Below are 15,332 nucleotides of genomic sequence, written 5' to 3'. Positions count from 1 at the left end.
CAAACACAATGCCTGTACAGATAGTGCCAGCAAAGCTAGGGGCCGGAATTGCCCCCTCGCCAGGTCGAGAAATCGATGCGGCCGCAAAAACTCCAAGGATCAACATGGTGAATTTGCAGCTTTAAAGAACGGAAGAGGGAAAGAAGAAAGTCAAGAAGGCGTTGTTCGTATCGCCGTCGCTGTTAAATAATGCAACACGTTGTTAAACGTAGGGCAGTGTCTGTACCCTACCCAGCGCGATGTCATTTGACAACTACAAGCCGCTAGCGTAGTCTTTAGCCAAGACAGCCCGCGTGAAGAATAGACATGGGCACCAGTCTCCTTTTCCCGGCGAGCAGCTAAAGATGGGTGATGATCGAGTTTGAGGCGGGAAGAGCCGCGGTAGTTGCAGAATAGGTGCCACATTTATGATCGAGTGATGAGACTTTTTTGAGGCTCATCATGTAGAGGATTCGGGTGTAGCTAGAGAGCATAATGCGATATTGGAGGTTTGAAGACCTATATGGGTTTATTCAAGACCCTGTCCACGTGTAATATTGAGCGTGGGTTGTGGAGCGGAATTTTCAACTCGCGTGTAAGTAATTTGAAGCTAGTGACTTCTTGCTCACACATCACAAGTCATTACCGCTAACACCAGTGTAAAGTTTTTTCGTTCCACAACCGGAGTAAACTGGCAACAAATATGACTTATAGACCGCAGATGCTCGATTGTTCCCCTCCAATAGCTTCTATATGCTCATTCTGAACTACAAAAGTTTCCTCATGTATATCAAAACGACTTCTTTCTTCTAGCATCTCGAATCATGTGCTCTGCGAAACTTTCAACAACTTCTCAAAGTTGGGCGTACCAAGACCAGTAACGGGATCCCACCCCTAGGCAAACGTTAGCGAAAAAAGAACCCCCACGTACAGAAGCACCAACGCCTGGAGGAATTTACCTGAACAGCCTGGAATCCCTTTCCATTGATGTTTGCGCACCCGCTATTCGAACCGTTCGTAATGTCCGTCAATGCAGACGCAGCAGAGCTATACAGCCACGGGTTCAAGAATCCCAGAGGCTTCTTACCATTCGACAAGCGATCACTGCTTATCAGCTGGATAATGCTGGCAAACACGGGAGCTGAAGCACTCGTGCCCATAACACCAAAAGTGCTTCCGTTCACGACAATCGGATAATTGGTAGCAAGGGCAGAAACATCGGGGTACGCCCGGCCAGAGCTGTTAAAGTACGGATCCTGGCTCTGGTGCGTCTGGTCATTCTTCAGCCACTGGTGTACAGTATCGGCCTGATAGCTGGGCTGGGCAAAAATCTCGGAGAAGCCACCTCCCGAGCCAGACCAGGCTTTTTCAGGTCCGGTGCCGTCTGTGCCACCGACGGTGGTCACCCAGGGGCAGGCCGCTGGGAATGAGGTTTCGAATTTCCCTCCCGGGCAGCTACCGCCCACGCCGGAGTCTCCGGAGGAAACAAGGACGGAGACACCACGGGCGCCGAGTTTGCAGAACAAGTCGCAGCATTTGGTGGCGTAGTCGTTTGGTACGGTGTATTCGACGTCGCCATAGGAAATAGAGATGGTGTTGGGGAGGTCCTCATCGGATAGGCCGAGGAAAAAGTTTAAAAATTCAAGGTATGGCTCATTATCGGGGACGCTGCCGTTGGTGGGTGGTGAGCCTCCAGTGCTGTAGAACACGTTGGGGATTTTCTCTGTAATAGCCCGAGCATATTGTGTATCTAGATTGGCTTCAACGCCCGGGTTGTTCTCAGGACAACCACCGTCGTTGATGGAAACGCAGGAGAAACTCTGGTCTGTGTTGTTCTGCGTAGCTTGCTTGCTCATGAACGTGGCCAAGTCAGACTTGCTGGCAAACTGGCCAATGAAGCCGGCGATTCCCATGCGCCCGTTGGAGTAAGCCTTGGCACTGCCGTAGCTATACAGGTCAGACAAACAAGCCGGGTTGCTATTTTTGCACGAAGCTTGGGTGGATGGAGTATTGTTGTTTTGGAGGGAGATCTGTGTGAGACGGACGGATTTCACGCCAAAATAGGTCGTGGGCTGGACGACGTCAATGTGTTGCTTGAGATTATCTGGAAGGCTGTATTGGAGCGTTCTCATGATGACCTCTCCAGAATCTTGTGCAACTGTGGAATGTGAGGTGTTAGTTCAATGAGTTTTTGTCTCACTTGGAAGGGGCCATACCGAACGGGTCGTATTCAGCGTGGAGCAACTTTTCAGCATCGGCAACACTGGCATGGACGAGGATGTTGTCACCCGAGCCATCAACCTCTGCGTGGTCACCTAGACCTTCGCCTCTGAGCCATTCTTGGACGGCCTGGACAGACTCAGGCTTGGGTGCCAGGAACTTGTCTGCCTCCTCCTTGGAGAGATGCTTTCCGTACAACTCGTTGCCAGGAGTGGCAATCTGAGAGCAGTCAGCAACGATTGGGTAAACAAAAATTCACATCTATAGGAAATGGGGAAATGGGAGTGAAAGAAGTAGAAAATAACCAACGTGCCTTCATGGCCAAGTCGTGAAACTCTGAAATGCGCGGCTGTGTCAAGTGAAAGCGCAATTTCACCATAGAAGTGGTCTTGTCGACTTGGGCACCATGCTTGGTCCATCCTTGAGGAGCGTTGGAGATTTTCTGGACAATGCTGACTTTGGAAGCCGGGATCGCGACGGTAGGTGAGGAAAAGGCCACGAGGGCCCCGAGTGTCCCTAGAAGAAGCATTGAAATATTGTCACGAACACTTTTGATAGGTGACGTGACGCTGCCCGGCAAGATACAGGCCCCAGTGAAGTTGTGGTGTGACAAGGTTGAATGTGTGACGTTCACATTAGTTCTAGCTTCTGGGTTTCAGGAACTCCCGTAGAAATAGTGACGAATTGAGAGGCCTATTTATTCAATGGCCTTCAATTGCCGGTCCACATGCAAGCCATGGCATAGAGCGTCTCTCCCGCATTCCTCATCCATAAATTTTTGCACGGAATCACACAAAAAGCGTAGGAAAAAGAACCTAGCATGGCCTCCTAATCAGGAAGCTTGATCAACGTGATTCTGCAATCTACGTCATTTGTGAAGCACCTATAAGCTGGTTGATGTCCCGGTGCGACCTAGCGAAAGATTCGACCTTCGCCCCGCGCCGGTTGGTCTGCTAGCAAATTGCAGCATTAACAGGCCTGCCTTCCTACTGATGGGCAGTGCGAGTTGCAATTTGAGCTTGCCGACATAACCGATGAAGCATGAGGCCATTATCCGTATCAAGTCGTGATAGGCACTGGCCTTCCTTGTATGGTCCGGATAGTGTTACAGAAGACCGGCTACTTCATCTTCCTACCTTTTCGGGTCAAGCCTCGATGTAGGTCCACTTCCATAGCAACATCCACATGAAACCATGGACCGCTGGTTCAACATGTACATGCGCAGAAAGCGGAAGCCTGACTCACATCCATCGCGCACATCCATTATCTCGCTCGACTCTTCCATCCTTGGGAGAGCGTTTGAGTGCGTTCGGTAGTGTGAGGATTGACGGCAAAGCAGATTGCGCACAGGCTGCAGGATGCATGAGGCTTGTTTCCGGTTGGCCCATGGAGTCGCTCAATGAATCGACGTGCCGGTGCGCTGTCAGATGGCATCAACCTCAGGAGGAACTTTTTAGTCTTGTGTCGTAGCTTCCCTAATGATTCAAACTTACCTTCCCGACCCCTCATGTTTACATGGCGCATGCGGGTTGCTGATCTTCCGAGATTCATTCCAGCCCTAAAATCTCGGATATGCCAGAGCGCTTGGCATTAGTACCCACGAAACACGGCCAAAAGGGGCAGGGCGTTCGTTGGCTTAATATATTGGCAGTCCCTTGCTTGAGGTCAAGATGCTGTATAATTGACGTGTTTCAGAAAATTGAATCAATTAGTAATTGAAGAAACATAACAGAGCCGATTGCCCGCAGAGATCAGACACTTCTGCTGAGGGAGAGGTTGCAAAGAATTTTGCGCAGTTTAGGAAGTGGAGTGTCGAGGGATGGTATGCCAAAGTCGGAAGGGTTGCTAGGCGCGCCTTCCCAGATCAAAGTGTCCAGTCCATATCGTCAACCTGAGGCATCGGTGGAACATAAACATTCTAGTTGCATGTACCCGCACGTGCGTGTAATCTTCATGATTTCATCCCCGTGGGAATACAAACAAACAATCGTGTCCTTGTTACAGGCGGACACATCCGCCACCAACGGCGTCCACCATAATTATGCCTGAAGGCCAAAATGCGGGGAATCCATGCACGTCTCTCGATTCTTTCGCCCGCACCTCCTCGTCTGAGCCAATGACAATCTCTCTATTGCAGCACATTCCGTCTTTCCAGGACCAATGGCTTGCTCTTGGCTGGGTGATTGTGCATGCTTTAAATAGTCCGTGGCCCGCCGTCCGCGCAGTCTACAAACTTCAACTTCGTACTCGGACCCTTGGACCATGGGACCAGACCTGGCTTGTACCCGCGTTCAAATTTACATGAACCACAATCCACACACAGTTCACCTTGTTACGCACGCCAGAGCGGAAGAAAATCTGTCTTTTGTACAGTACGAGGATTTGCCATCATACCAGATGGTCGACACAGAAACCATGTGTCTGCTATTCCTCCAATATGCCCGGCATTTGCCATGTCGAATGCCTAATAACAAACAAAGGAAATTCCGTCTAAAGTCTACATGTCGCTCCAAGGTCTAACTATCCGCTGGGTCTTCACCCTTATCTATATATCTATCGTCCCACCACTCGAGCTGAGTTTAGAATTCATTCAAGTCGTTTATTTGGACTCGTCCCAAGTGGGCTTCATGTTCCATCGCTGGTTCTCGGTGCCTTCGGCAAAGGGAACACCCAGCTCAAACAGCTTGGTAACAACGGCGGAGAAGTCCTTGAAGAACAAGTCGTTGTCCTTGGCATACTTTTCGGTCCAGGGCTTGAACTTCTTGTCCTGGACGAGGACCATGTCGGTGGGAAGCATCATGAGGGTCTGGGTGGTCTTGTCCTCGTACTGCAGCGAACAAGTCAGCAAGTGCTTCAAGAGGGGAAACCCCGAAAGAGACCAAATCTCGGCCACATACCTGCTTGGGCCCGTTCCACTTCTTCCACTGCCACTTCTCCTCAACTAGCAGACGGTAGAAATCGTTGGTCAGGATGGTAGGAGAGAAAGTCCAGGGACCAGAGAATCCAGAGCGGTCAGTGTGGCAGCGGCCGAGGGCGTGGGCGCCAGAGAGGGCAACAATCTCTTGGTCGTTGAAGCCCATACGGTAGAAAATGTTGCGGAGGTGGTCGGAGCCCTGGGTGGCATCGGGGAGACGACCGTCAGGAGTGCAGGCAGAGACATCACGGTCAGAACGGCCAGGGCGGTAGGGGATGTAGGGACCCTGCATCTCCTGGACGGCGCAGACACCGCCGAGGATCCAGAGATCAGAGTGGGTTATCCAGGGGAATTTGGCTAGGGAAAGAAGTCAGCCCGAATTCTAGTCATGGATTCAGAGTCACACTGAACCAGCTGCTCAGAGACTGGGTTGGTGCAAAACATGTTGATTTGCTTACCCTTGACAGGCTCTAGGAAGTTGCGAGCAGCAACCAGACCAGCATTGGCACCGTGGTCAGACTCGGGGGCAAAGCGCATAGTGGCACCGTTGCTACCACCAGTGCCGGTTTCCTTATCAAAGGTACCGCTGGCGTGCCAAGCGAGACGGAGCAGCACAGGACCGAAGCTACCGTCATCATAGTCGTCCTTTTCTTCGAGGCGGCTGGCAATCTCGTCATAGACCTTCTGGTAGTCCTCCTTGGTGGGATTGACGATTTTGCTGGAGGCGGCGGAAGGGGAGCCAGAAGCAGTGTAGTACCAGAATCCGAGACCACCCGCGGCGGCAGCACCAGTCAGGTACAACCAGGTGGAAGACCCCTTCTGAGGAGCAGGCTCAGAGGAGTACCACCGGCGACCCTGCTGGCGAAAAGCCTGGCGAGGAGCGACGGCAAAGGCGTTACGGGCAGCGGTTCGGGTTGCCACGCGGGCAAATTGACGAGTAGCGGAAGCCATCTTGGAAATGTCAGCACGGAAGATGATTCTTGATACGGAGAGTACGGCGTGCGTTCAGAGGCGCGCAAAGCAAGGACCGGATTTTTCTTACCTTTACTTTATCACAATGATAAATGGCCAGACGGATGTGGAAGAGTTGTTGGGGGGTGTGAAGGAGAAAAGAAAGTGAGAAAAATCGCAGCCCAGAAGGCGAAGAAGAAACCCAGGTTGCCGGGGCGCAGGGCGACAAAGATAAAAGGCCAAGGCACTCCCGAGTCCCGACTCCGTTCGAAACATAGTTTAAAACCGTACGACAGTCAAGCATTCACTCAAGATCCAACGGACACAGGAACGGGGTATCCATCCAGATGGGCTTTGATGGAAATTGAGGCACCCTGAGTGGTTCGCAACAGTCTACGGGGACCGGCGTATATGCAAAGTGGAGTTGATTTTCTTTTCACTCTCCACAGGTGGATGAGGTGATGCGATACGGAGTACCTAGACGCGCGAATCCCCAGGCAAGGGTGGCCAGAAGGGTTGTTTGAGCTCATGCTTGTAAATTGATGGCATTTGTTTCGACGAGCGTCTGTTTAGGCCTCGGAGGGCGCGCACAGCACGGTAAGTGAGCACATGGTGCGTGAGTAGTGGACGACTGGGGTTTCGTGATGAGACTGGCAAGAAGGTCGGCTTTGGCAATTCTTTCTGCTCAATTGAGTCTCAGGGTTCCAAAGAGCTGTCCTCGCACGCACGTGTGAATGCGAATGCGAATGTGAATGCAAAGCCAAGTGGCAACCGCTCAGTATAGCCGAAAACCGGGCAGCTCTGACATCTGCTGTTGACAGGCGCATTAATAATATTCACAAGCAAACGTCTGTTCACAAGACGCAGAGAAACATTGAACGTATTGGCCAATTGCCGCGGCGTCTGAATGCCTGAACTTGCCCGGAAGGAGGAGGACCCCGGCGCACTGATACATTTCCAGTAATCTCGCGCAAACGCCGTCTGAAAAAAAATGCGACGATGCCACGCCACGGCCAGTCTGCGGGACCCACAAATTCTGCTGGGTCCAAGTCGAAGTCACAAGGCGAAACCACATGCAGGAACTGAATCTGATGGTGGCGGCCTTTTGGGCCAACAGTCCCCTGGGCCCTGAGCACTCTAGGTTTTAAACTTGTGGTGTGTATTGGGTTAATGTCAGTGTTATGCTTATTCGCGTCCTTGCTGCTCTTGCAAGGCTCGGCATACTTGCGGAATGTACATACAAACTATACCCCTGAGCAATATAAGCTGTATAAATTGATGCAATATAAAAATAAAATAAAATAAAAATGAGATAATAGAATCTAGAATGTACAGACGTTTTCCAGTTTTAAGTATTGTGAGATTAAAGGTAGTTGAGTTATTCGCATAACACCCACAGAGGGACACTCCCGAAGCTGTATTAATCGAGCATATGTAAAGACTCTTGGAGAGGCAACTAATTACGTCCCGTATAAACTTGACACTTTACTTTCTGCCAGTTGAGCACAAATATTTACTAATCATGTCTTTCCCACCCATTCCGATATTCATGCTGGCACTGCATCAACTCACTGTCGTCGAGTAAAGCCCAATTATACAAACATCGTGCCTGGTCGTACGTAAACTAGAGAACCGTCGTCACGAGGCAGAAATCACGATTGTCAACTGCAATATACCCTCTTCGCATGCACCGTGTGTGCTTGTCAGACAATGGCACAATGCATCATGACATTGTAGTTTAGATTGTGGGAAAAACGAATGTAGGTGACTTCAATATAGGAAAAGTATCCCGCAGCCGACAAACAACATCCCAAACACGAATTTCCTCAAAACCAACTTCCAACTGTAGCCGACTCTCTCGCCAAAGTATGCCCCGTTCTCAACTGCAGACCTGAAGCCGTCAAATCAGGGGATCCAACGCGAGTGCTAAAGATGCGCGCAGCCCTCTGATTCTGTATCCTGCTTCCTGGTTCCGCCTCACTCGCCTCCAGCTGGTGCAGCTTCCGGGGAGTCCGCGAGCAACACGATGTCACCGAGGCTCTTTTCCCTCGTCGTCCGAAAAGCAGGGCCGCTCGTGAGTGCCAGTGCCCTGCACATACTGCTTCACAAGATTCCTCCGCGAGATGCCAGTCCTTGAAGAATGCCTCGAAACCCTCTCCGCTCAAGCCGGAGTCTCTGGCGTCGTTTTTTGTCAAGATCCTCAAATTCCTTCCAACATGGAGGTCGATCCAATCCAGCGTTTCCTTCTCCCATCGCGCCCAAGGGGTCGGCTGCCACTTGTCCATGTGCGTCATGATTCCGTCGAACCGTGCTCCTCAGTGTCTCCGCGCTTGCACTTCGGGGGAAGGATGTAGGGGTTGAGCAGAGCCGTCTTATTGGCGTCAATTCATATGTAGTCTGAGAAAAATCCCCTCTAGTCCTCTCTTAGGCTTTCAAATGTGACGTTTATTTCTTTGTCGGCCACGACGACGGGGCCACCGAGGTACCTGCAAATTGCCCGAGTGATGACCAGGTAAATGTCCGGGATTATTGAAACTTTCTGCATTATCGGCATTTTGTTGAGCTTCAGAATATGGGAGGGATGCGGCGGCTGGGGGGGGTGCGGGGGTTAATTCCCATTGGAAAGTAACTGGTTGGGAAGGAGATTCTTGAGAATGGAAAGGTGCTGGTGCTGGTTCAGGAGGATATCCTTGAGTATAGAGATTTCCTTGGTTGACGGGGTGTCCTCGATCAAGGAAATTTCCCCGGTCGTGGAAGTTTCCTTGATGATAAAAATGACCTTGACCAGCGGGACGTCCTTGGTTGACGGAAGGTCCTTGGCTAACGAACAGCTCTTCGTTGGGGTTATAGCCGCAATATTTCCACGCCTGCGATAAAAGTTCCGCAGTACTTTTCGCACCGCTTTGATCAAAAGAAGGCTCTCCCCCAGTCTTATACCCGCAATATTTCCGCGCGCGTGATTCAAGATCGATAGGTTCTTCCGCACCGCTTTGATCAACGAAAGCCTCGGCCCACGTTTGGTCGTTTGAGTTGTAGCGTTGCTCTTGCATGGCCGCTCCTTGCCCGGATTTTTCAGATTTTGTAGTGTGAGTCCCCTTTCTATCTGGCTATCAAGCCAAATCCTCGTCGGGGGAGGTGATGTTGTAGGGGTGAAGAAGAAGGAGAAGTGTAGGTCTGATGGGAGACGTGGTGGTCTGGAAATCTGGAGGACCAAGTTGTTGAGAAGAGCCTGCGGCCACAGGACCCTTTAAATAGTAAATTTCTGGCTTCCATGGCAAGAATCAGAGCGCCTGATCCTCATGCAGGACTACTTGTTCGTAATCTGTTCACATGGAGACCGTGGCACCATTTCTTCCCATCACGCCCTGTTCAGGCAAGGTATTGGGGTCTTGTGTTGGCTGGAAACCACACGCCGAACACTCTTGCCAGGGAGATCTAGATTACCAGAGTCAGCATTGCGGCTGTGTTGAAAAGGTTCATGTTGGGCTCGTGTGCTGCCATGTTCACCGGGCTTTGGCTTCATCTTTGACGCAGGCTCATGTTCGATATGCACGCTGTGCTTACACCATTGCCATGTCTATTATTGGACTGCCAACAGGCAACGAACATGAGTCTCAATATCTCATGCATAGAAAAGAATACAGGACAGCTCTTGTTTCGGCTGTGGTAGAGCAGATGGTGGGTAGTTCAGAACTTCAAGCAGGATAAACGATAAATGCCGCTGCAAGCACTGCATTGCGTAAACCCCCTGCATTCGACGTCCACCTGACCATTGTACAGATGGCAAACTGGCAAAACACTTCTCCTGAGCAAGAGCCTGATCAGTCTTGCCAACGAAATGTTGAAACCTTTCAGGCAGCAGAAGGCATCTATCGAGTAAAAATAGCTCCATCTCGTCACATATCATTACGACCGTCACATCTCCCCCGTCCAGCAAAGAGAGAAACGCAAGCAGAACAGACATCATCTCCGCGATATTCACTTCCTCCTCGGTGAAATCCTCCTTCTGCCTTGCGTCGTGCAACCACCCTCAGCGCAGTGAGCAGCAGTCTAGACTCTATGGCTCCGAGACGAACCCATTCTCCCCAAGTCAAGTTGTGCAAATCGCGCCCAACACAGACCCCCCAGCTCCAAAAACCAGATCCGCGTCATCATACAGTGTTCATTTCAAAATAACCATTACAAATATTCCCAATTTACCGTCCTCCACCACCTGCAGCCGGCCAGCCGGCCGCTATCAACGTTGGATATCTCCCTCCCCGTGCTTCAAGTCTAAGCACCGCGCAAAAACACCCGCCGAAACGTCGACCCAACGCCCCGTCTGCTTCTAAACAGCTTTCTAGCACTCTTCTTCTCCTTCTTCGTCTTCTTGTCGCGGCACCCCTCGCCAAAACACTCGACAATAACGTCGTTGTACTCGTTCAGAACGCTCTCCTTATCCGCCTGAATGGACACCCTAATAACCACATTGGAAAGCTTGCCCTCCTTATAGCCCCATTCTTCAAACTCGTACGAACGTGAGTGACGCTTTTCATAGCCGTCGTCGTCTGTTTCGGGCGCAAGCTTCTTCAAGTGAGCGGCGGCGATCAGTTTCCCGGGTTCAGGGGCAAGTTGAATCTTTCGCTTGGCGAAGACGTCTGCGGCCGGTTAGTATTGACAGATACAGGGAACAGGGCAAATAGTAGTCTACTTGCTCTTTATTCGTTGCATGTTGAGAGGCGCGTGACGTGTTGCCCGGAGTCGGGACCCTAGCGACTTCGACTCGGGGTGGTATGTATAAATGATAATGTTGACGGAGCATATGAGCGTATACCCTGCTCCGACGAGGGCAGGCATAAATCTGTTTAAATGTACATGTGCGCATGGAGATTATTTTCTGACGCTGCTATAGGGGCGGTGCGACAAAGGCACAAAGACGGACTTCTTGCTCATTCTTGTTGAAAATCTCATGACTTGGTCTTTGTCTGCCTTGTTGTATTCTGAATCTGCAGGCCATGCGGGGCCCTGAAGCACTGAGGGGAGACTAAAAGGAAAAGATTCTTTAGTCTTTCTTCAAAGGGCGTAGTATTTGTCTCTGTTCAGAGCGCTTTACATTGTGCGCTTGGTCGTCGGGCGTTGGGCGGCCTGCTCAACAAAGGCGTTATAGAGTTTGAACCCGCTTGGTAGCATTCACTACATGCAACCGCAAGATTTTGAGGTAACTACGAATATATCATGCAACACTACATAAATTTCTGATCGTCATAAATATAGTTTTTGGGTCTCAAGGTGCATGTTCAACACGGTGCCTCACATGCCTAGTCATACTTGTGTTGGTGTTGTACATCAGCTTCGCGCTCCGTCGAGTGGCCATCATCTTACATCAACACCTTCTGTCATTGACTCATCGGCGTCTTCAATTAAAGAACCAAGATGCAAGAGCAGGATTCGAGTTCGGCCAGGTGGCATCTCATGAAAAATGACCACAAAAGACTGGCCGTGAAAGACATCCCAACGAAGCGAGCCTTTGACATGTGCCTTTGGCTCTTTGTGCTTGCATGCCGCTTTCACAAACACTCTTGCATCACAACAATGTGAAAGGTCGTCTACTATACGTGTTCATTGACTGCACCGCTATATGAGTGTCTCGTTTCCGATTTATTCTGTATCAATCTTTCACGTCACTATTTCACTACACCCTTCACCCTTTCAACAGCCGCAACCCAACCCTCATGCCCCTCGGGAAAACTGGACCAACCTTGCGTTCTGAACTATCAATCTCACATCCAAAGGCAGAAACCTCGCACAGGTGTCTTCGTTGATACCACACAAAGAGCGGCTGTCATATACGCGTGTCCAGAACTAAGCCATGTGCGTCGTATTGAACAGGCGGTGGCCGGTATCCGTACCCCTGAATCCGGTAAACTTATTCTCCGACAAACGAAGCGCTCCGATATGAACGCCATACTCTTCCATGACGCTGGCAAGGGCGTGTCCCTGCATGACAGCATCTGTTTGGACCACGCCTGCCACAACGACGATTCGTATATCCTTGCACAACTTCCGCGTTCGTTCGATGAACTCGATCAATGTTTTGCCACTGTTGATCACCGAGTCAACAAGAACCACAGTCTTTTGCTTCTCAACATGGTCCTTTCGAATGTCGTCCGGAGAGTCGGCATGAACAAACATGGCAAGAGGCAAAGCTTCATTCAACCCCAAAGCCAGAGGCTCACCGCCGCGCATCAGGGCAACAATGGTGGTTTCTCGCTCATGTCGGACGCGGTGACCCATGACATGATGGCCTTGCACATGCCGCATGGCATACTCCTCGACCCCCAGCGCCTCTGACAGGAATTCCCAGGCAAGATAGAGCCCTACATTGGCGTGGGCTTTCCTCAACATCGGGCCGGCGACCAAGGCATCCCGAGTCGGGGACATGAGCAACCTTGCAGCGTTCCTGTCAGTGGCGTGCCAAACATGTGGGTGTAGACGGCATCGACGAGAAAATACAGAGTCCAGAAGTTCCTTGTCGCTAAGACGAATTTGAGGAAGCACGGCATCCGTAAGTCGTGGGGAGACGTTACTCGGCAGCAAGACTTGTCGAGCTTTGAGGCCTCTGGTTTGGATGGCTTCCAGGAGCGCACTGTCCATGCTGCAGCTCCTGTTTTGCTCCTCGCCTGTGACAACAATGGCTTCGTCGGCTGCCTCGAGCATGGGCAGGTCGAGGGGGCTATCACCAATGGCCCAAACACGGAGTTTCTCCTCGCGCTGCAGTCTCGAAATAATCCGAGCCTTCACCTCCGCCGTTACAACCATGTCATCTGAGATCCTTGCACCTCCAATGACTTTGACTGTTTGGGACAGTCCTTCTCTCTCCAGTACTTTCTCCCAAACTCGCCGAATACCGCAAGTCACAACGACAGCGCCTACATGATCTTGAGTTGCTATCCTTTTAAAAAGCGCCTTGAACTCGGCATGAATCTCGGTTCTGGACGCCACTACATCGCACATGCGCTCGAATTTCTCTTCATTGGCTGCTTCTTCGTACAGAAGCACTCCCTGGAGGAATCCAGCCTCGGAATAAGCCAGCGGGCCGCCAAATAACTTTTCAAGAGGCGCCTGGGGGTCCCAAAACGTCTTTCCTGTGTCTTCTTTGGATATGGTTTTGTCTGCGTCGACTACAACCATCGTTTGCAAGTTATTTTGGCCGAACAGAATCTCACTAACCCTAGCGTCGACGCGAGCCATGTTCGGCACGGTCCTAACTCTGTGACAAAATTGTATCAGCCTCAAGGCAGTGAGAAGTTGGTTGTCCGGCTGTTCGGCCAGGAGAGAGAAGAGAATGCCATGTTCTTGACAGAGACGTGATAATTCATCCACCTCGGTTCGCTTCCACGCCTCCAAATCCTGCATAGGCAAATATTGGCGCTTCCTATTCTCATCTTTCTGTCGTTGTACATGGAGAGTTTTGGCTGACATGTTCAGATATATGATGTGGGTGTAGGTGGCCATGTCATTTTGCGTATACACAGCCTTGTAGTGTCCTTCAGATCGGAACATGAAATGCCCCGTGACTATTGCGGTTTTCCCGGTTTGGCGACAGTTGTGAGCAATCCGATCAATTGCTTGGGCTCGCCAGTAACTTGCCCCGATCTCGTCAAGTTTCTGAAATCCCTCCAGCCCGCCAGGGGCAAGGGACGAAATCATGTCAGAGCCTTCGTAGAATTCGTATTCACCTTGATTGAGACGCTTCCTCAGCTCCTTCAAAAGAAACGACTTTCCTGAACCTGGCAATCCGTAGAGACCAATTACCGCGGGTTTCGTATCCGCAGGTAATTTTGGCCTGGATTCTGGGGTAGGCGATTGGGGAGAAGATTTAAAAGGGTCCATTTTCCGAACGATTATCCCAAAATTTTAGAAGGTGTAAAGAATCCAATGAATTGAGAGATGACTTATGCATCAGGGGTATCTGAGGGACAAATTATATCGTGCTCGTTCTCATGAGATGAATTAGATGCAAATATATAGGCCAAGTACAAGGTGTAGTAGCAATGGCGAGCAAACAGCGTCTGTCAGGATACAATAATAGGCCGCCACTATCGATCCAAAGTAAACGGGACACACTTGCCGTTTGCCCACCATTATCGGAGGCCATGACGCAATTCTTCCCGCTTCTCGTGTTTGGCAATTTCCAGGATAATATGCGGATGTGTCAATCGGCAGATAGCAAGCAGTCACCTTTGCTAAGCGCATTCAGCGTCTGGTATTGATCTGCGAGCCAGCTCAGACCAGGTTTCCCCCAACAAAAACAGATTCTAGAAGTCGAGAGTAAGAATCGTGAGACAGGATAAATAGTCTCTATGGGAGAAGGGGCCAAACACGTCGCAAGCAACGGCACACCTGCTCAAACTTGACGTGTTCGATGTCATGGCGTGATGCAACCTCGCGAAGTTTAGAATCACGCGCCGGATTCACCACCTCCCTCACTTGGCGGAAGCGAGACGAGCCGCAAAGCAAGGCGGCAATTTGGTAGAACATCCAGCGTAGGGTGTACTTCGATATCATGTAGGCGTAGACCGGTGGGTGTCTGTAGCTAAAGCGAGGAGCCCATCGCAGCGGGTAGCCGTCGTGTCGTGCTCTGCCGAGAATGTAGAAGACGTCGCATGTCTCGCTCAGTCTTTGGAGCGCCGTCCGAGCTGCCCGTCTCTCGGCCAGTTCTTCCCGCAGACGAGCCTTGTACCATGGGGGACGTTGCAAGGAAAGACCCAGAAGGCGGTGCCACGATAGCAGTACTCTACTCATGGGGGGGTCGGAGGTTTCTTTCGCGGGTTTATGGTGTTTGTGTTGAGGGTGATGAGAAAGTTATGGAGAAGCTGTGTCCCGTGGCGCCATTGAGAACTTCATTCAACAGAGGTGTGTGTGTAACGAATTGGTCATTGCCAAGGAGCAAAGTCACAGATTCGTGGAAGGAGGGAACAGATGCGCTCCTGGCCTCGGAGATAAAACAAGAACTCTTCAGTGAGTCATCTATTAATTAATTCAATTTGAAAAGGCTAAATGGTCATGCAAGTGAGTCATCTATCTCGGCACGACAATGAAAATAAACAAGACTATCCGTTTGCAGCAAACGGCACTGTTTGTAGGACTTTACAGAAAGGCACTTGTTTCTGGATATACACAAAGTTCAACCAAGGTGAGAACGAGTTCCCTCCAGCTCCCTCTTCATCATGGAGCATTTCCAGGGTTCTGTTTTAAGTTCCCAAACCCAAGACTAGAGAGGCGGCAT

General features: G+C 50.7%; 4 protein-coding genes across 4 annotated transcripts; all 4 read right to left on the bottom strand.

Annotated features, from left to right (window-relative positions):
- Nucleotides 1-801: 801 nt before the first annotated feature.
- sed3_1 (Tripeptidyl-peptidase sed3) lies at nucleotides 802-2,728 on the bottom strand (the record flags this gene model as incomplete). The annotated part of the gene is made up of 4 exons (XM_066131528.1): nucleotides 802-873; nucleotides 939-2,137; nucleotides 2,196-2,418; nucleotides 2,513-2,728. 4 exons carry the CDS (start codon nucleotides 2,726-2,728, stop codon nucleotides 802-804), a joined length of 1,710 nt encoding a protein of 569 aa, XP_065987547.1.
- Nucleotides 2,729-4,798: 2,070 nt separating this feature from the next.
- CCP1 (Cytochrome c peroxidase) lies at nucleotides 4,799-6,064 on the bottom strand (the record flags this gene model as incomplete). Its single annotated transcript, XM_014691121.1, has 3 exons — nucleotides 4,799-5,026; nucleotides 5,097-5,470; nucleotides 5,572-6,064. The coding sequence occupies 3 exons, from the start codon at nucleotides 6,062-6,064 to the stop codon at nucleotides 4,799-4,801; spliced, it is 1,095 nt and encodes a 364-aa protein (XP_014546607.1).
- A 2,608-nt stretch (nucleotides 6,065-8,672) lies between these two features.
- Nucleotides 8,673-9,114, bottom strand: G6M90_00g097330 (uncharacterized protein; the record flags this gene model as incomplete). The annotated part of the gene is made up of 2 exons (XM_066131527.1): nucleotides 8,673-8,931; nucleotides 9,002-9,114. 2 exons carry the CDS (start codon nucleotides 9,112-9,114, stop codon nucleotides 8,673-8,675), a joined length of 372 nt encoding a protein of 123 aa, XP_065987558.1.
- A 1,222-nt stretch (nucleotides 9,115-10,336) lies between these two features.
- G6M90_00g097320 (uncharacterized protein) lies at nucleotides 10,337-13,936 on the bottom strand (the record flags this gene model as incomplete). Its single annotated transcript, XM_014691122.1, has 2 exons — nucleotides 10,337-10,701; nucleotides 11,953-13,936. The coding sequence occupies 2 exons, from the start codon at nucleotides 13,934-13,936 to the stop codon at nucleotides 10,337-10,339; spliced, it is 2,349 nt and encodes a 782-aa protein (XP_014546608.1).
- Between the last annotated feature and the right edge of the window lie 1,396 nt (nucleotides 13,937-15,332).

Source organism: Metarhizium brunneum, chromosome 6 (genome assembly GCF_013426205.1).
Source record: "Metarhizium brunneum chromosome 6, complete sequence".
NCBI lineage: Eukaryota > Fungi > Ascomycota > Sordariomycetes > Hypocreales > Clavicipitaceae > Metarhizium > Metarhizium brunneum.
The sequence above is the reverse complement of the archived record's forward strand: the minus strand, read 5'-3'. Positions and strand labels throughout refer to the sequence as shown.